Below are 21654 nucleotides of genomic sequence, written 5' to 3'. Positions count from 1 at the left end.
GGCAGGCTAAGAATGGGTACACCAGGAGTTTCTCTGTATAATCTAATAGGAGTTCCTCTGAAGCATACTGTTCTAACTTGGTTTGGTTGAATCAAACCTATTAAGGTTTGATTCCTGTTCTAGGTTGATTGAAGTATGTAAACTAATAAGCTGTGAACTTTTTATTCCTGTTCTGGGTTGAGTGAATATATAAACTAGATGCTCCTGTTATAAGTACTCCGTAATTTATAAGCTAGAAGGAATTTCTATGGATAGACTAATAGGAGTTTCCTTGGATAATAACCTAAAAAGTATAAAGCTAAACATTGGTCTAAAGTATTGAGTACTTCACAATTTCTAAAAGTAATAATAAGGGGTGGGCAATCCTGGTCGTCGAGGGTCAGTGTCCTACAACTCTTAGATGTCTCCCTGGTCCAACACACCTGAATCTAACAGCTGAATCACTTCCTAAGTGCAGTCGGGTTCTCCAGAGTCCTGCTAATGACCTCATTATTTGACTCAGGTGTGTTGAAGAGGAGATGCATCTAAAAGTTGCAGGAGACCGGCCCTCGAAGCCTGGAGTTGCCCACCCCTAAACTAGACGGAAAGTCAGGGCAAGAAATGACGCATCAGGAGAAACAAGTACAAATAGCAACATTCAACTAATACAAAGACATGAGCCAGCAAAGATAGTGAGGTGAGGGATTATTTGTCTGTAGCTATGATGTGTTTGCAGATTAGTCTGTGTCTTGTTACAGTCTATTCTCCCAAAATAGTCTCTGATAAAGGTGGTATTATCTAAGAGCAAGTCCTTGAAGAGTTCGACGATAAGATTCCACGGGTGATTTAAGGAGGGTTGAGAGGGTGGGAAAGAGCAGCTTGTTTGCATGAACCCCAGTAGATTTGTGATAGCCAGCCAAGGCTGACACAAGGAGCCAGATTCAGAATAAATAAATTTTCTTTAGATCAGGCAGACTTAAAATTTAGAATCTCAACCAGTACAACTCTGTTAATTCCAAACCTCCAAATTAGTGTGGTCGTTTCCACCGGGACGGAACTAGCAACTTCTCCAAGATCGATTTCATTCCATTAGTGAGTTTTAGCATCCAAAGTTTGCCTGCAAAAGAATCCCTTCCAACTTGTGCCTCTGTTCCATAGCATGTCAGTCTGAGTGTTTGCTAGTCAGCCCAATCCACCACAAATTTGTCAATATGCCAGATATCTGCCAAGTTTCACTGATGTGGGAGATATCCTGTATTGTTCCAATACCAAAGAAAACTCCCCTATTGGTCATTGACTATGGACCTGTTGCCCTGACATCTCTCATCATGAAGCTTCTGGAGAGACTCAGGTGAAAGACAGGAGGCCTCAGCAATCACCTGGAACAAGGACTCTAGTTGTATAAGATACTTTTACACTTAACTTGTAGTCATTACTTTTATCCATTTATGATTTTTTTCCATTGTTAAGTCAGCATTCCTTATTACTTTCAAACCAAAATCATATAACTCATAATCAACATTAAGTCATAGTGTATTTAAAACAAATATTACATCATTGAATCAGAATGCAAGATTACTTATTGCCTCTAGGTTTCTGTGACCTATTTTCTGTGTGTCCTGGAAAGATCTCAATCAGTCCTAACCTGGTTTCATGACGATATTTAAGTTTTCCTTATCTTACAACCCCTCAACTGTCATAAAGACACCATTGTCTGTCATGATTTGTATGGTTTGTGGTGGTGAGATGAGAACGCAGGAACCCAGGTTGTGAAGAAAATGAGAGCTCAAAACAGTCCAACACAGGCGGCACGGCAGAGAGTTTAGCGCACAGCTAATTACCGGTAGCAACTGACGAAAGACTGAACACAGAGCAAGCTAACCAGGACTTAAACAGTTCAACTGGAGAGCCGACACACGTAACAACAACATTAGACGTTAGACGTGCGACAAAACTGACATTAGACGAGGACCCGACAAGAGACAAAAACAACAGGTGGGTTTAAATACACAGGGAGGGTAATCAGGAAAAACTAGACACAGCTGGGATCAATCAACAGGGAGGACAGGACATCACAGAGACTCACGGGGAAACAAGGACACAGAAAAAAAACAAGAAATAAATACACAAAAACACAGATCGTCACACTGTCCTCATGGACCCAGTGACTTAAATGTAAGTATTTTTGGGGTGACTGTTAAGAGGTTAAAGGAAAATGTTAAATATTGGAACTACTGTCAAGCTTTCAACCGACCTCCGAGTATTAAAGCATTGATACAAAAGCGTCACAGTTTTAACTAGAGCTGCTGGTTGGTCTGCAAAGGAGGAACAGTTTGTCCTGCTCTCTATAATCTTTGGGATGTTGTAATGTGCAACCGTATTACAATTTTTCACTGTATATTTTACTGAATTTTTTTTTACAGTGTAACTAAGGAACTTCCTTAACGCTTCCTAAGTCATTTTAGTTTTGTAAATTTGTCACTTCCTGTCTTTTACAATGCTCCAATATAATAAATTTTCATTGAGTTCAGAAATTCAACTATCAATATAATTAACAATTGGTTTCTGTTTTATTTTGTTTTTCTTAGTATTGTGTCCCAGAACTCTGTGTGTTCTGGGACACACAGAGTAATTCTTAAGTGTGCAAACTTCAGAATTAACAGACCGTCATTAACCAGAAATGACTTTCTAGAGGATGAAGAGATCTAAAAAAAAAAAAAGCTTTGTTGCCAGCTGATTTGGTAAAGACCAACATGTATAAGCTTATCATCTTTCTGGAAGCAGCCTTGTTCTTGCAGGTTTCCTAGTCATTATTGAGTCTACAGATAATCCAGCAATCATAGGTCTAAGTTGTGTCTTTGCAGACTGGACATATAAAAAGAAAATGTTTCCAAAATGTGCAGATAGACAAAATGAATAAAACAGGAGAGCTAACACTAACTGCTAACATCATGTGAAGGAATGCTCCTGCTAGCTTAATGGTTCTGACCCCATAATGGAAGCAAAATAATTTCTTAAATGATTTTGGGATTTTTCTTAAGGACATAATGACCATGACTATAATCATTTAATTTTATAATAGATTTTAGATATGCTGTTTAAAAACCATATATGGAAGTAGGACAAGTGCTGTAAATTAGCTTAAGAACCACAATACAAGCATGGGACTGCTGTTTTATTCAGTTTGTCTATGTTAATGTGTGTCTATCCCTATCAAATCATAAATAAATGACCTTGACCGAATGGGGTTTTGAAACTGTTACATTTTCTTTGTTGTACTCATGCACCTTCCACTCACAAGTAGGATTGCCACCCGTCCCGTAAAATACGGAACCACGATTTGTTCCGTATTCTACAAATGTGTATATGTAATAATAAAAAAATGGTCCCCAAGTACTTTATATAGTAGGCTGCCCCAGTCATTGTTTTACTCACAGTGTTGGTGTTGTGATATTTTGCCCAACTGCTTTCTGGGTAAAACAGACCAACCGACACGCTACCACCGTAGTCGCCTTCCACCCACCCACCCCCCGCTTTAAATATATATATATAGGGACTGGTCCCTTGGTAACCCTAGTCTTAGCAACCCCCACCACCGCCGCCCCCCACGCTAATGAGACTAGGACGACGCGCATTAGTGGGCGTCCCTTATTTTGATTTCTGAAAGGTGGCAACTCTACTCACAAGTGAGTGCTGTTCTACTTATGTTGATTGTGTTTTTGCTCTGATTGTCCTCTTTTTTCACCTACAGAGGCAGGAGAACAAGGAGGTGTTGGTAGGAATTTTTTTTCTTGTATTTCCCTTCATTCCTGCCAGTAATCTTTTCTTCAGAGTGGGATTTGTTGTGGCTGAGAGAGTTCTCTACATGCCCAGGTGAGTGTGTTATATCTGGGTGAGAGACGGTGCAGAACTTTTATAACTGTCCTTTATTGTCTGTCAGAAACAAATATAAACAGATCTGTTTATAAAAGAATATAAATGAAGATGCAAAATCAACACATTAGAGTCAAATATTCAGATCATTAGCAGGACTTTGGAGAACTTTACTGCTTTGAGGAGATAATTCAGCCATTTAATTCAGGTGCTTTGAACCAGGGACACATCTAATATTTTGAAACAGATGATTTGCCGAAAAGCACAAAAATCATTACCAACTAAACACAGTATTATCAGCTCATCCCAGAAAGCTACCATTGCTCAATTCAGGGATAACTGGAAGAGTTTGATCGACATGCAAAGCCCCCCTAAAATGTTGCTGGGTCTTCAGTGTAGTCAGCAGTTTTCAAAACTTATTTTGAAGAGTTTCTTTTGTAAGCCAACTAATATCTTTGATCATAGCAACCTATGTTACACAATGTTATCCTGAAACTTACCTGACTTTTTGTTTCCTCTGTCTTTTCCTTCTGCAGTATGGGGTATTGTATCCTTGTGGCTGCTGGTCTAGGCCGGCTCTTTTCAGTTGCAGGCCGCTGGGGCACCACACTCCTCAGTGTCTTCATGTTGCTGCTGATCCTGCTCTTCTCCTGGAAAACCGTCCAACAGAACACCGTCTGGCTCTCCAGGGAAGCCCTCTTTCGGTGAGTGTGTCTCTCCGTTTCTGATTTATAATAGGTACAGTTTCTACACACAAAAATGACTCTATTGCCGTATTGTTGCCCTTTTCATCGAATATTCATATATTACATAATATTTATATACCGTGTGTATTCTATATTCAGTCTTTTTTATGAACAAGCTCCCATTCAGTCATGAAAACATAAAAATGATTATAGGAATAAATTGATTATTTACCAACTAATCCTTTTCTCAGGCCTGGTGGTTGTGTCCTCATATTCCTGTTTACATGACTATATTCTGCAGACTACAACGTTCTACAAAGAAATATAAGAAAAAATAAAGTTACATGAAGCATATAAAGCTGCACAGTAAGAGTGAATGTATGTCGCCCAACAGTAATGGGTTTTCCCCATCCAGCTTACGCTCTTGTCTACTTCCATCTAACTTTAAACATGCACTGAAAATGTCCATCACTGAGAACTGGGCTAGACTTTAGAAATCTACTATACATTAGTTCATAGCCACTGAACTACCTATGAAGTAATTTTCTAAGTAATTATTTAGAGAAGTAATTTACAAAGTAAAATATTTATTCTTTAGAGCAGTATTTCTCAAACTTTTTTAGGTCAAGGACCACTTGCCTCATTTAACAAACACTCATCGGTCACTTGACTTAAAATTGCCCCTACAATAACACAACATCTTGACATCTACAGCCTGAAATGAAAATATTTGTCTTTGTTTCTTCTAATGTGAAGGGTGCTGCTTGTTTTTTAAGTGTGAATGGCCACAATGCTCTTGGCGTTTTGAGTTATTTACAGGTTTGGAAAGTATGGATTCTAAGCCCTCCAGTGATAGAAAACACATGGAAATTAAAAAAGTTATCTATTACAAGTGTTGTGTTGCACCAGCGAAAATAAACATTTTTTTTCAGCCAGTAGATAGCCCAACATAACTAATTTTACATTAGGTGTTAAGATGCAGTTATTCAGTGTGGGGTCTGCTCTGTCCACTGCCTTGTCACTGTAATATTTTATTCAGCACAGCCGCAAACCTATAATTGCATGCTTGTGGCATACTATGTATCGTAATTTAACAGTGTTCAAAAACAGGTTCTGGAACTAACCTTGAGAAACCTTCCACCGGTGTCTGCAGGCTTTTTTTTTTGTGACCTGGCCTTTAGCCATTTTTCCATTATTATTTTTAAGCACAATCTTATGGTAAGCTAACTGTAGCATTGCACTTTGAGCTCACGTCACAGCAAATAAACGGTTGTTTACATGCAGTACCCCTGTCTGCGGGTCTGACATGGAGGGTTCGATGGCCTCGGTCCAGCTGTCCGGTTTGCTGTCCAGGCAAATTAAGTTCTGGAGCAAAGCAGCCATAAAATCCGTCGGGGATACCAATCACACGTACATTGTTCAGCATTATCATTGTTTAAAGCAGCACTATTTCTTAAAACAATCATACTCAACAAAAGGACACAGAATGTTAATCTTTCTTTGAAGGATTCTTTTTATATATCTTCCTTCTACCATTTCAGCTCTGGTTTCAAGACTCTGCCTCACAATGCCAAAGTCCACTACAACTATGCCAACTTTCTGAAAGACAGCGCTCGACATGAAGAAGCTATTTACCACTACAACAATGCCCTCAGGTGGGACTCCATGTGAACTGAATTATTCCGTTAAGCTAGAATGTAGGCTATTTTGTATAAATCGAACTGAATTCTTTGTTAATTTAGACGTTACTGTATGTAGCAACAAACCTGAACAATGTCTTTTTCAATAAGAGTCAGCAATACTTTCAGCGAAGGCAAAGTTTTAACTTCTATATAGCTTCATACAATAATTGTAATTATTTATTTCATTACAATTGTAAAACCAAAGGTAAACAGATTCTAAGAGTAGTGACTCCACATTTTTGCCAAAGTTTGTGTTGAGTAGGGTCCACTGTAGTGAACTATTTTTTATTTACCTTTTGAGTTGGCTCTGAAAATAACATATAGTGGCACAAACTCTTAGCACATCACATGTATCCTTGAACACTATTACTAGTTTGGAACTTTTCACAGCTTATTTAAATGAGAAGAACATTAATTAATGTTTGTTTGGTTAATTTGTCCTTATCAGTTTGGATGCTCACTGTTTCTGTTTCTTTTTTTCCTTTTCAATTCAGCAAAAAATATGCATCTCTGCCGAGCAACAAATGCTTTTTTCACAGCATTCATTAGTTTAAATGATATTCTGGGTTCTCATTTTCCCTCAGAAAACCTGCTTATGAGAACCTTGGTTTACTTTAGCTAGCAGTTTAATATTGCTAACTTGCTAAGCCTGGTGATAGGAAACAGATGTAACTGGAAGGCCTTGTTGACAATTCTTGTAGCAGACCTCCCCTCAAATCAAGGAATTTGGCTTTACTGATGATGGTCAGGTTTATTGAAGTAAACCATAAGTTTCACCCTAAGAGTTGTTGCACAAAACACAAAAGACAGTGTAAGGCACAAAACATGCTCTTACAATCGTAACATTTAAAAAACTGAAAACAACATTCATTACTAACAACTGATTCAAAAACTATACAGTATAAACCAAAAATCACAATTACAATTGCTCAACATTGGAAGTATCCTACAAAATAAACATACCTTTTGCCTCTATCAAGGAGGCCGCTAATAACAAGATACATTTTTAACACTGTTGGAACTTTTCTTCTGTTCTCTCTGTTGCCAAGCAGCCAGCTGCACAACACAAACAGTGGAAGCTCTCCCATCAAAATAAAAGCATTAAATTAAAAAACCAGAAGTCAACTAACAAAATAAAGGCAATAAAACAAATAAGGAGCTTAACCTGGGGTTATTTACATAGTGTCTTAAAAACAACAAAAAATAAAATTAAAATAAATAAGTTTTTTTTTTTTTTGCATGTTTGTTAAATCCTATTTAACTTTTCAGCCAGTGGATCTTAAAACATCATGTAATGCTGGTTACATTTACAGACAATGCAAGGCATAAATGAACTAAGTAGCTGATTGCTAACATTTCAACACAGACCATAAAACTGAAGTTTTAACATTTGTTTATTGAGAATGACAATGCTGTTAAATTTGATTTAATGATTTCAGTATAGATAAATTAAAATATTTTAAATTGCTTAACATTTAAATTAAAAAAATTAAGGAGCTGGCAAAGTTCATATGTAAAAGTGGAAGAAACAATCTTTATAGTTAGAATGTTGTTACCATGAAGTGTTTCCCATAGAAAACTTGCTAAGCCTGGTGGATGGAGCGCTGAGGTGGTCCACCAGTGGCCCACCGTGTTTTTGTATTAAAAAATGTTGACAGGAAATGTAAAAATATTACATTATTGACGATATTTAAACACAACTAAAGAGTCTTAAAAACAACAAACAAAAAATATACTTAAAATAATGAATTTTGTTTTATGTATTCTAATAAAGGATGTGGATCAGCCAGTGAATCTAAAAACATTATGTAATGCTGGTCACATTTAGAGCCGTCCTAATGCACAAATGAACTCAGCGACCGCTTAAGGCCCCCCCAGAAACTGAAGGGGGCCCCATAAATACAAACCTTTTAACACAGACCAGAGCTAGAATTTTAATATTTGTTACAGAGAATGACATTGCTGGTTAAATTTCATTTAATTATTTTATCAGGGATTAAATTTTTTAAATGGTTTAACATTTCAGTGTAAGATTCTTCACATTTTGTTTTGTTGCTACAATTTGATGCTATGAGGATGATTTTTGTGTTTGATCTTTGTTCAAAAATACATCTCAGTAAATTATATTGATCAGTGTCTGCTTCTAAGCTCAGCCAATTAAACTACACCCTCTCCCCCAGATTTCACTAAATCTATTTAGAAACTGTCGTAGTGGTGCTGATGTCCTTAACGGGAAGAGGGACCCCTAAATAAATTCTGCTCAAGGCCATTTACAACATTGAACCAACCTTGGAGCCACTGCACTGCACAGCTCTGCTGGATTGGAGAGACAGAGAGATTAAATTTATGTGGCATGAGTAGAGACCCAGATTTTCCATTTTGTGACAGCAGAGTTTGTAATAAGCGCCAACAAGGTTGTTTGTTTTCATAGCTGGGATTCAACACATGAGTTTTTCTTAACTCTGTTTTTCATATTGTCAGCAGTCCCTGTAAGTGCTCATTCATGTATTAAAGATCTACTTCATAGCCAAAAGCTAAGATCAGTTTGACTGGATTGGAGCAGAGGTAGAAAGGGTGCAGCTTTGTCGTTTGTACTGATGGTTCAGAAACACTTCTTTGTTATCTGCAGAATGATTTTGGTTTGAACACACCGTGAAAGCTATAAAGACAAATTTAATGGAATTATCAGACTTTTTTGCTCTTGGATATAAACAGTCTGTTTACTTTAGAGTGTCTTATGTCATATTAAACAAATTCAAACAAATCTAAATAAACACCAGCTTCTAGATGTAAAAACGTTCTCTCCTACTGAAGTTTAATACAAATCAAATGGCAACAAGTTGAAGGCATTGCAACTGGATTTTGCTTCTCACGATATTACAATTAAACTTTTAATTTTAATTAATCTTGGACACATTCACAAACATCTTTAATGTAATAAACTAACATGCCTTCAATGTATGTCAGCCAAGCGCTTAAAATTACTCTGAAATTAGCAGATTTAACATCTGTTTCTATGGAGTTAAATTTACTTAATCTAAAGGTAATACTACCAAAATAAAAGCCAAAGTTTCAAAATAAAACACAAGGTACTTTTAGTTGAATAATCAAGCTTGAAACAACCATTTAAATGCATTTGGTCATTTATTAGTCCTTTATAGAGGAAATTTTATATGCTGTAGTTTGAAGATGCAAAAAGACAGTATGCTGCTCAATTGGCAGCTCCTTCATGGGCTAAGCCACCTGACCACCGGGGAACACACAGATAAACTTTATCAAGCACACAGAGACATGCACTGCCAGAATATGTACTTGGCAAGCGTGTTGAGATGTCAATGCATGTGCCACTCATGAATTATTTGTTTACAAAGATATATCATTCACTCCACACTGCATGCTCAACGCCCACCTCCAAAACGCGACTTTTTGTTGTATTATATTTGCACTCCCTGTTTCCACAACAGAGCAAGCGATGTGGCTTTTAAACTTGATCCTTATCTTGGTAAAGTATTCTCCAAAAAAACGAGTCCGCACGGGGGTGTAATTTAAATGCTGATACAGGAGCTGCTCTGCAAGAACACCTTACAAATCGTACAGTTTGAATGGCAGGTTGCAGGCACCAGCCTTGCTGAGGTGAACTTCAGAGATGCAGTTGCGACAGGTTGCAAGGCAGCCAACTCGCAGAGCCCCCGAAAGGTGATTGGTGCACACCCGGCTTTGTGCCCTGTTCAGTGCATCAACTATTCAATTCATCAACTATAAACTCGTCTTTCAGCAGCGATTCAGAGTCAGAACGGAGCAGTACGCAGCAAAAATGCATGCAGTCTGAGGTTAATTTTGTATATAAAAAAAACCTATTTAAAATAAAAATGAGGGGCCCTCCAATCTTACAATACACTGGGGGGAACCCTGCTGTAGGTTTAATCTTAAACTATGAGTTTAATCTTTGTTTTTGAACTCAGTCTGTTCAAAAATACACCTCAGCAAATAACAATTATCAGTGATTGCTTTTACGCATGGCTAATTAAACTAAAATTCCACTAAATCTATATTGAAATGCTGTTATGCTGCGTTCAGACTGAACCTGTTTCGCGCCTCCAAAATGCACTTTGACACACGTCCAGAGCAAGATGTCAAATGTCTCACTTCAAACACGTCGAAATCGCTCTAAATGCACATTGAGAGGAGCCGTTGTTTTTTGTTTGCTTCTTTCATTTAACGCACATTGGCAGGAGTCTCTTGCCTTTTTTCCTTCTCCCGGCTACTTTGAACAATGTTTGATGAAATATTTCTTTATTTGCTGAAAACAAGAGGATGTGGTCATTTGGTGCCTCGCTGTATTTGAATTCACCAGATAATTCAAAAGAAACCAAATGAAAATTGAATGCAATTGAAGTTGTCAGTATTCTCATTTTAAAAAGTGACAGGTAAAAATAGATTATTACTGCATCATTTTTAAAAACAGACCAAGCACAGAACCCTTTGGTACCCCATAAATATCTTTATTACATGGGGAATATTTGTCATTAGCGTTAACAAACTGCAATCCATCAGACAAATTGTGATGATCTGTGTTTTCTGTATAGTTATTTTTTGAGGTTTTCTGTGTTTAGTCCTGTCCCTGTCCTGTCTTCCCTGTTGATTGCTTCCCAGGTGTGTCTCATTCCCTGATTACCCTCCCTGTGTATTTAAGTCCACCTGTTGTCTTTGTCTTTTGTCGGATCCTCATCAAACGTCGTGTGTTTTGTCGTCCGTCTGTTTCCCAGAGCTGTCACTGTTGGACTTTGTTTAGGAGTATTTATCATTAAATGATCATTTACATCATGTCTTCCTGGACCTATCTGTGTCTATCTCCTCACCAACACCCTCAAACCATGACACAAATATGATCTAAAGTTACATAATGCTATGCCTTTGATCTCCTTGGAGCCTCAACATGCTTGGCAAAGTAAAAAAAAAACAACAACTAACATGTATGTGAGGCCACATGAAGTTAGATTGTAAGGTACAAAGCCAAAACAGAAGCTCTGTGTTTGATTGAATTGAAAAGCATTTATGTCATTTATTATCTACCTTGTCCATCTCCGCTGCTTTTGTAGCAGCAGGGGAGCAAATGGAGCTTTAGTTTCAAAAGTAACCTTTCAGTGTAATTTTTCAATCCTGCCTGACATTCTACATAACCTGAACAACCTTAGCAGTATACCTGTGGTTATTCAGGAATCCTACAGACTATTGGTCTGAACACAACTTTGCAGTGTGTTGGATAAAGAACAATTTTTTTGTCTTCTGTTCCTTCTTATTTCCATAAATTACTGTTTGGGAAAACAAACCCTTGTTGCGTGACTATCTTTTGTTACACCTATGTCTTTTTGTTGATGAGCCATTGTTGATACACTACAGAAAGTGGCACTACTAAATGTTTTTCATATTTCTTGAGGAAAGTTTGTTCAGGATCTTCTGATAAAGGCAGTTTTCCTTGAAAAAGCCTAAGCTCAAACCTCCATTCCTTGCCTCTCAGGTTATACCCCCGTCACGCCAGTGCCATGAACAATCTGGGAACTTTGACTCGCAGCCCAGATGAGGCAGAACATTACTACAGGAAAGCCCTGGAGATCAACCCTCATCATAACCGGGCTCTTTTTAACCTGGGAAATCTTCTCAAGTAAGATTTAATCACAACAGAGATCAAAATAAACAACATCTCAGGGGGAGGTCAGTGGGGGTGGGCCATGAGGGTGGGGTGGGTCAACCACAGATCTGGAAAAAACTAATTTTGGAAGTCTTGCATGCAGGGCCGGCCCAAGCCTCCATGGGGCCCTAAGTGAAATTTGGTTTTGGGGCCCTCTAGTTCTGCTAACAATGTGGACTGGCTGCAATCAGCAGTCTGGTTATTAGATCATTCACACACCTGCTATAAACTTTCTGCATCTCTGGCAGAGCTGTTTACATTATATACATGTACAATATAGGATACATTTATTGTCCAACTGATTTATCGACCAGTTGATTTCTGGGTATTGATTTTGGCATCCTTAATTTTGGGTGATTGTGATTGGCCGATACTTACATGTGAAGCCCGTCTTATCCCCTAATCTTACCTTCCTCAAGCAAAGGTTTATAAGTCAGTCTCTGTCCTCTTCTGCTCTACAGTGAGAGGTGTGACTGACAGAGCGGCCCACCAGGTCAGGTCTGAACGTTTACAGTTAATAATATTCACCCCACTTTGCAACTCAGTGACTTTCTTACTATATTTGGTGACATTTCAGACAAAAAAAAAATTAATATCAGCCAAAATCAAAATGGGCAGGTCAGGCTTTTTAAACATCGGTGACCAGGGATCGGCCAGAAAACTGCAATTGGTGCAGCCCTACACACATATTCATGACATTCTTTAATTAAATTTTTCTTCAGCGTAACTCCACTGGCTAAAAATGTAATTGATACCAGGTGAGTCCTTTTTAAGCTCTTAAGATGATGTAAAAATAATTTGTTTTAGCCACAAAATGATTATGCTCAGCAGCAAACGTATCCCCATCTACAGCATAGAGCAGCTCATCCATGTAGCAGCTATGTAGCTTGACGTAAAATCATTTTTGCTAGACAATGTCAAACATTGAGAAGTTTTAATTATTATCAAACGTTATCAAACACGGCGTTTTGAAGCCAAAAAATACCCCAGAAATATACAGACAACAATGAGAATCAACTGATTTAAAGTTTAAACTCAGTTTCACACAAAGACTCTAGCATAAATGTTTGGTTGTTGAACTGGACCGTTCAAGCTAATTTTCTATTAGCAGCTTTAAATCTTTTACATTACATTACCAAGGCTCATTAAAACAAACCTTTATCTTGGCTTTTTTTCTATTCTTCCTCTTACTTTTCTCCCTCCCTGGAAGATAAGTCCTTCTCTGAGACATTGTTTTGCTAACTTAACTTCTGACCGGACGTTTGGATGCTCTTCACGGCAGTTCATACCAGTGAAGCATGCGGTACCGCGACCACCGGGGGGCAGGGGGTGGGGGGGGGGGGGGTCCAAGAGCATTTTTCTTTTTGTTTTTAGTGTTAAAATAATTTCTACATACAAATATACATCAAATATATATATTATTGTAAAAACAAATAACTTCACAGTGAAATTGTGTGTTTTTGCCAATATAATGACATAGAAATTATTACTAAAAAAATGAAGAAAAAAAATCGCCTCCACTGAGGGGAGCCCTTACTGACCTTGGGGCCCTAAGTGACTGCTTAGTTTGCTTGTACCTTGGCCCGGTCCTGCTTGCATGCTGCATTGTTGTTGAGCTCATTAGTGCTGTTATTCCAACTGCAATACCATTTTGAATCTCAAGATCAGCTCATAGGTTCAGCAGGTTTTGTGATGTGATTTTGGAACATCATCAGCAAATTTGGCTGCAAGCTGAACAAGACAAGATTCCCTGTGCCCCCTGACCCACACCACTCTACCTGCATGTGCTTATAACTGCACTGAGTTGAATTTACATTAATTACTAATTTGCTAATTTATAATTGTATTGCAGAGCTTTACGTAGCCCATATGCAGTGACCTAAAGAGTACATGTGATTTATTGCATGTGATTATTTAAAAGTCTGATGTCAGAGTGGGTGACAAGTGCTCAGTTTAAACTGTTGATGCTGCTGCCTACTGCTAAAAGAGCTGCTCTGACCTCACACAGTGACAAGTAAGGGCAGGGGCGAAAAGTAGGCGGGTACGGCAGGGTACTGCGTACCCCTAAAAGATTTAGCGGGGCTACGCAGTACCTGCAAGAGAGGGGAGCGGCTGTCTGCTGTAAAAAAACCAATGGATTCACTGTGCAGCCACTAATCAGCTGTGACTGATTAGTTTTTCAAGAACAATATAAAACTCCACTTAATCAGTTAATAAATAACTTTTTTCCCATTTCAAATTGTTTCTGAACTGTTCGTGCTTTAATAGAGCAGCGGTGCAATATGTCGATCGCGGAAGGTTTTGAGTCGATCTCGGCGGTAGGTGATGAACTGAACGCCGTCAGGACGCTGAGACCAGCACGTCCTCCTCTGACTCCTTATCAAAACAAACAAAAAGTGTTCAAATTAATGACCCAACAAAAAAGCTCAGTAATTATTGTTTCAACAAGGTGTTGCGCAATTCTGTGCGTTTCGGTTCCATTACCAAAATAACGAGCAGAGCAGGAGTTTAAATTAACTAATCAACCACCACTGTGTTCAGGGAGGCTTATTAATGATCGCAAAATAAATATCAAGCCTGAAAACCTAATATCGTGACGGACTGAATGTTTTTAACGTAACCTTGCTCGGCTCGAGGAGCGCAGGCGGTAAATGACAGAGACAGAGAGAGAGTAAAAAGGTGCGAGTGGTTTTGAGTTGATCACCTGTTCGGTTTATTTTACCTTTGTTGTGGGTCTTTACAGCTGCTGTAATTTCTGAACGTTCAATAAACGACAAACTTGGACTAATTACCTCGTTAGTCTGTGAGTATACCACTCACAACAAACATCAAACACAGTAAATATGTTTCATTAAGTATTCAACAAACAAATGGCTTCTACCGCGATAATTATGTGAAATTAAATTGTCTAATTAAAAAAAGAAAGTTTTATTGCTCTCTAACATCTTGCTTTGAGCTCAGAGTCTGAGAGGCCTTTCCTCTATCAAACAATTTTTTTGCTTCTTATTTAGTGGAAATATTGATGTTGATGAGATTTTCTCCAAAATGATAACCTTTTTCAACCTTTATAGCTCCACTGTTGAAAATGAGGCTCTAACATTCACAAATGACAGTGAAATAAAATCCAGTCCAACATCTGGTTTGAGGTGATTCCTCTGGAACCTGTTGGAGGAAAAATATCCCACCTTCAGAAGATGAGCCTTAACAGAGCTCTGTGGTTCCTCCTATCAGTGTGAGAGTCAGGGTGAGGAGGGGCCATGTTAGGAAGATGAACTGGAAGCTGCAGGATCTTCAGAACAAACAGGTCATGATGCTAGGCTACTGATTATCCCTCTGTCTGGACACAGGATCAATAGAACCAGTTTAAAAGCTAAAATTAATGGTTATATGCCAGACATGGAAAACTGGGATGCACTCCATGCCATGATGTTCAGGATTTAGGTCTCATGGCATCTCAAGGTGTCAACATTGCAGCCAGTGGGCTGAGAGAAATACAGCTTTATTTTGTAGCAATTCAAGAGCTACACAGCTTTTATCGCTTTGCAAAAAAAATCATTAGCACAGAAACTCCAAAGCACACAAAGAAGCAGTTTTATATAAATAAAACACAGTCAACAACAAATGGTAATGGCGAACCAACCAGACATTGTGGTGGTGGATAAAGAACAGAGGAAAGCCGTTGTGGTGGATGTAGCAATACCAAGTGACCACAACATCAGGAAAAAGGAGCACGAGAAACTGGAGAAATACCAGGGCCTCAGAGAGGAACTGGAGAAGGCCTGGAAGGTGAAGACCACAGTGGTGCCTGTGGTCATCGGGGCACTCAGGGCAGTCACCCCCAAACTGGAGCAGTGGCTCAAACAGATCCCAGGAACAACAATCAGACATCTCAGTCCAGAAATGTGCAGTTCTAGGCACAGCCAAGATACTGGAGGAACCCTCAAGATCCCAGACCTCTGGTAGAGGACCCGAGCTCAGAGGATGGAGGAGACCACCCGCGGAGGGTGAGAAGGGAATTTTATTTATGTGTGTGTGTGTGTGTAGCCATGGTTAAAAAAAAAACATGCACTTAAGGCCTTTTGATATTTACAAAGTATTTACAAGGTCAGTTGTATGTGCACAAGCAATATTAGTGAGAAACTTTTATTGTTTTTGTAAATTTTTAATCCGAAAGATTATATACATGCGGAGAACGGTTACTGTTGTGAGTAGCGAGAGAAATAATGGAAAAGGCAGAAAGGCGAAGCTTTTCTGGAAGGGACTTGTGTTCTTACGTATTCTGTTTGATCAATTATCTCATTAGTTTAAAGACTGTATTGATTTTCCTATCTATGAAGTAGTTTAGGTTAACGAGGGACAAGTGAACTCAACAGAGAAAAAAAAAACAAGGGGACAATGGGATGATGGGAAGAAGGGAGAAGTCAAGGAGGAAGCTAATGGAGACCGTGTGCAGAAGTTCAGGTGGGAGCAAGAACTGGACTGTTTTATGCAATTTTTGCACAAGTAAACCTGCACCCGGTGGGTAGGAAACCTGCAGAAGTGTTTTGTAGTGAAGAACTGCGGCTGATCCAAGGTGGCGAGGGGAAAGCGTCAACATGGCGACGCTGGCTTTAGCATGATTGAGGAGGAATCCTGCAACTAGGGTTGCCACCTGTCCCGTAAAATACAGAACCGTCCCGTATTTGGCTGTAGCGTCTTGTATTGAACCGATACAGGACGCGATTTGTTCTGTATTCTACAACAGTGTTTCCCAACCCTGGTCCTCGAAGCACACTGCCCTGCATGTTTTAGAAATTTCCCTGCTTTCATGCACCTCATTCAGCTGATTGCAGTTCAGCAAAGATTTGCTAATTGAAATCACCTGTGCTGAAGCAAGGAAACACCTAAAACATGCAGGGCAGTGTGCCTTGAGGACCAGGGTTGGGAAACACTGTTCTACTAATTTTTATGTGTACTAATGAAGAAGTGGACCCCGAGTACTTTATATAGTAGGCTGCCCCAGTCATTGTTTCACTCACAGTGTTGGTGTTGGGATATTGTGCCCAACTGCTTTCTGAGCAACACACATTAACCGACACGCTGCCGCCGCAGGCCCCTGCCTGCTTAGGACGACGCGCAACAGTGGGCCTCCCTTATTTTCATTTCTGAAAGGTGGCAACCCTACCTGCAACTCATGTGGCGGAGTTCTAAAAGAAATTGGACTCACAAAGCAACCTTGACGGAGAGGATGTCGGCTGAGCGAGCAGTTTTATTGTTTAAACGGGGAGAAGAGGATTGTTGTAGCGACATCGCACCCTAGCTTCATCAGGCCTGCAACGAAAACTTTAACCGGTACCGGACAGTGTGTGTGTGAGTGAGGGTATGGGCCCATGTGTGATATTGTGTTTAGAACTGTAAATTATGGAGTTATGTTGGTGACAAAAGTTGAATTCTGGTTATATTAAAACAACAGTTGAACAGAAGGGTTTTTCATAAAAAAAAACACAAAGTTAAAGTGTGTAAAACATAAGGGACTGAAAAGGAAAGTGCCTTATCGGCTTTATTTTATCTCGGGAAACATTTATTACTGTACTGGGAAGTAATGACATTGCTTTATATTTAAGTTTTCTATCATTTTGGGGTATTGTGTAGCTTCATGTGGAGCTAAGGATTTATTTTTACAAGTTCTTATTAAAAGAAACTATTCAGTTAGCTGGTTGTCTGGAGCTATTTATGTTACTCAGGGGTCTCAAACTCCAGTCCTCGAGGGCCGCTGTCCTGCAGTTTTTAGATGTGGCACAGGTACAAAATACTGGAAGGAAATGGCTTAATTACCTCCTCCCTGTGTAGATCGGTTCTCCAGAGCCTTGCTAATGACCTAATTATTCTATTCAGGTGTGGCGCATCAGAGGCACATCTAAAAGTTGCAGGACAGTGGCCCTCGAGGACTGGAGTTTGAGACCCCTGTGTTACATCAAATGTGTGGATGGTAATTGGACGAGTAAGGATTTACTCAACATGGGTAAACCTGCGTGGTATCTGGTGGAACTTAACAAACCCAAATAGCCACCCCACTAGTGAGTTTAAGTTCTTGTCCCAGTTACTAACAGGCAGAGCAGTGGTGTGCCACACACACACACACACACACACACACACGCACACACACACACACACACACACACACACACACACACACACACACACATATATATATATATATATATATATATATTAGAGATGTGCCGATCAGGTTTTTTCCTGCCGATACCGATCACATAATTATTATTTATTTATTTTTTATCATAAACCCTACCGGTTACATTATGTGGAAAAAGGAACCATGAATTCACCTTAATTTAGACAAAAACTTGTTTTTAATAACTTTTTCCAAGAAGAAAACTAAACAAAACAGGCATTGTGCAAATTGTACTGCTATTGATACTATCTTTAACAGACTGATAACATATGAAGGCTCTGAAGAGGCTAAATAATACAAAGAGCCAAAATAAAACCTCTCAACATTGCCAAAAAAATTCAAGTATAAAACTTAACATTCAAAGGCAAAAACAGGTTCCATTACAATAAACAATCCAGAGTTACTGAATGAAAACTTCCTCTTAGCATGGCGGCTAGCTGATTACTGCTAGCTCTGATTGGCTGTTTCTGACTGAGCGGAGTAATTATGCAGATCAGGGAGGAGATCGATTATTTTTTCAGAGATTATCTGTCTCATGTTAGGACAGCGAAAGTTTACGTATGTAAAAGTTAGATGCTGCAGCTTTAAGCAGAGCTTCGGTGTGAGTCACTACCAGGTGGAGCAGAAGCGGCGCTCCGTCTGTGAAATATTAACTACCTGTAGTGTAGCAACGGTTCAACACCAAGAGCAGAACCAGCGTCTTACATCGCAGCTCGAAGACTTACATAATTTTGCAGGTTATTTGTTTAGCTTTCTAACTGTCATGCTAATCCGGGTGAGTGTTTGTAGCTGTGCGCTGCTTTACCTGCTGTCTGATCCTCCGTATGTCTTTTTTACTGCAGTGAGCCTCGATGTAGCCAAACTCCGTCAAGAATGGCATTGTTTTTATGCCATATTAGCTTCGTTGTGTTGATGCATTTTGACATGCTTTAATTTTCCGCCACAACACGCAAACTTCCCCATTAACTCAGTGCGTTATAGTTCCACATCGCTTAGGATTTGTTGCTGCGCGTTTGCGCAGTGTGAAGGAAAAAGGAGACCAGCTGCACAGGCAGGCTGGGAAATGAGATGCAGGTGATCGGTATCGGCAACAAGAGCCAATGATCGCCGATCACCGATCATACACTTTTTCACGAAAATCGGCCGATTATGATCGGTGACCGATCGATCGGCACACCTCTAATATATATATATATATATATATATATATATATTTATATATATATATATATATATATATATATATATATATATATATATGGCCGGGCAATACGTCACCCGGCCAAACAAGGTCTGCGTCAGGTGCTGGGGAACCAGAGCACCTTGATGAAAAATGGGCTACTGGAACAAGACGGAAATGGGCGAGAGGTGAAAACTTGGATCTGTTGGAATGCTACTACTCATGCCACCCTAGTCAGAGGGGCTACATGCAAAGAATGTGGAAGGAATGGTTAGTTCGACATCCCCAGTCAACACTAACTGCCAAACAACTAGTAGCTCGGTGTTCCACCGTCCGCAAACGGCAACTGTTATCACAACTTGAGATTGATGAGGTACAACACAAATGCTATGGCAAGGGGGAGGAGCCTGGACGCCAGGTCAGAGGGAAGTTAACTACAACTACCCCAGAAACTGTGTATGGAGCCACAGTAACGAATGAACCACCAAAGCTGAACAAGGCAGCAGCTGACCTGAGAGAGAGAATCATGGCCCGAATGAACACCAGGCAACCCCGACGCCAACTACAGTGGCTGAGTGAAGTACCATCAGAAAGTCTCATTGAAGATGTGAATGCAGCATTAAGATCTATCCCTACCAACACCATAATAGAAACCAATGAGCTGATATACAACTCAGCATCAGTGATCCTTGAGATGCTTGGCTATAAGAGCAACCACGAGACCCAATATCCACCATGGAAAAGACGGTTAGAGGCGAAGATCAAGATAACAAGGAGGGCAGTGAGCCAACTGTCAGAGCTCCAAAGGGGTGCAATGAAAAGATCAGTACCAAAGAAGTACAGCCAGATGCCCATCCCTGAAGCACTCAAAACTGCCAAATAAAGACTCCAAGCCTTGGCCAGCCGCCTAAAGAGATACACAAGAGAGAATGAAGTCAGGAGGATTAACCGGCTCTTCTCTCCACCCAACCAGCTAAAGTGTACTCTCAATGGCAGGGTACTAACAACAGAGCAGACCCACCAAGGCTGGAGACTGAACAATACTGGAAAGGGAGGTGTCCCACAACAGCAATGCACAGTGGCTAACCTCTCTACGAGAGGACCACAGCAACCTCCCTGAACAAGCCCTGGTAACCATCACTGTGGCAGATGTCCAACAAAGAGTCTCAGGTATGAAAAACTGGACAGCACCAGGACCTGACATGATCCATGCCTACTGGCTGAAGAAACTCACGGCCCTCCATGAGCGACTGGCAACTCAACTGAACCAGCTGCTACAAAATGGGACTCACCCTGAATGGTTAACTGAAGGGCGCACAATCCTGATCCAGAAGGATCCCTCAAAGGGTTCAGTCCCATCCAACTATCGGCCAATAACCTGTCTCTCTACAACGTGGAAGCTCATGTCAGGCATCATAGCGGCTAAGATAAGCGGGCACATGGATAAATACATGAGCACGGCACAGAAGGGCATCGGCATAAACAGCAGAGGAGCCAAACACCAACTCCTTAGGAGTCTAAGAGCCTTCATTGCAAACTTGATGGGGCTGTGGAAAACCACCCTTGAAGCCAACTGCAAACCACTTGCACAAGTGTCCATCAAATGTGGCATATACCAAGGAGATGCTCTGTCCCCACTGCTGTTCTGCATAGGCCTGAACCCCCTCGGCCAAATCATCAACAAGACTGTCTACGGATATCGACTCAAGAATGGGGCCACAATCAGTCACCTCCTATACATAGATGACATCAAGCTGTACGCCAAGAGCGAGCAAGACATGGACTCACTGATCCACACCACCAGGATCTACAGCACTGACATTGGGATGTCATTTGGACTAGAGAAGTGTGGCCTGATGGTCACAAAGAGAGGGAAGGTCGTCCGCACAGAAGAGGTCTCACTCCCAGAAGGAACAATAGCAGACATTGAGGACAGTTACAAGTACCTGGGAATACCACAAGCAAATGGCAACCTCGATGAGGTCACAAGGAAAGGAGCCACAGCCAAATACCTCCAACGAATAAGGCAAGTCCTGAGAAGCCAGTTCAATGGCAAGAACAAGATCCGTGCAATAAACAGCTATGCCTACCAGTAATCAGATACCCTGCAGGAATAATTAGCTGGCCAATGGAAGAGATGAAGGCCACGGATGTTAAGACTTGGAAGCTACTCACCATGCATGGAGGGTTCCACCCCAAATCCAGCACCCTGAGACTGTACACAAGCCGTAAGGAAGGAGGCAGAGAACTAGTGAGTGTGAGAGCCACTGTCCAGGATGAAACATCCAAGATCCATAAATACATCAAGGACAAAGCCTCAACAGACGATGTGCTCAGCGAATGTCTCGGACAATGGGGAACAGAGGACGAGGTGCTGGAGGAAACATCAT

At 40.2% G+C, this 21654-nt stretch overlaps 1 protein-coding gene across 1 annotated transcript in view; it reads left to right on the top strand.

Annotated features, from left to right (window-relative positions):
* tmtc1 (transmembrane O-mannosyltransferase targeting cadherins 1) overlaps positions 1 to 21654 on the top strand; it is a 133856-nt gene that overhangs the window by 72810 nt on the left and 39392 nt on the right. Inside the window, exons 8-11 of the mRNA XM_088003511.1 lie at positions 3731 to 3852; positions 4389 to 4556; positions 6080 to 6193; positions 11739 to 11882. Of these exons, the coding sequence (XP_087859637.1) occupies positions 3731 to 3852; positions 4389 to 4556; positions 6080 to 6193; positions 11739 to 11882 (548 nt within the window). The remainder of the gene's footprint in view (positions 1 to 3730; positions 3853 to 4388; positions 4557 to 6079; positions 6194 to 11738; positions 11883 to 21654) is intronic.

This window comes from Poecilia mexicana, unplaced genomic scaffold (genome assembly GCF_051168715.1).
Source record: "Poecilia mexicana isolate PSO_F unplaced genomic scaffold, ASM5116871v1 scaffold_23, whole genome shotgun sequence".
Lineage (NCBI taxonomy): Eukaryota > Metazoa > Chordata > Actinopteri > Cyprinodontiformes > Poeciliidae > Poecilia > Poecilia mexicana.
Note: the sequence above shows the minus strand (reverse complement) of the source record. Positions and strands in the feature narration are given on the sequence as shown.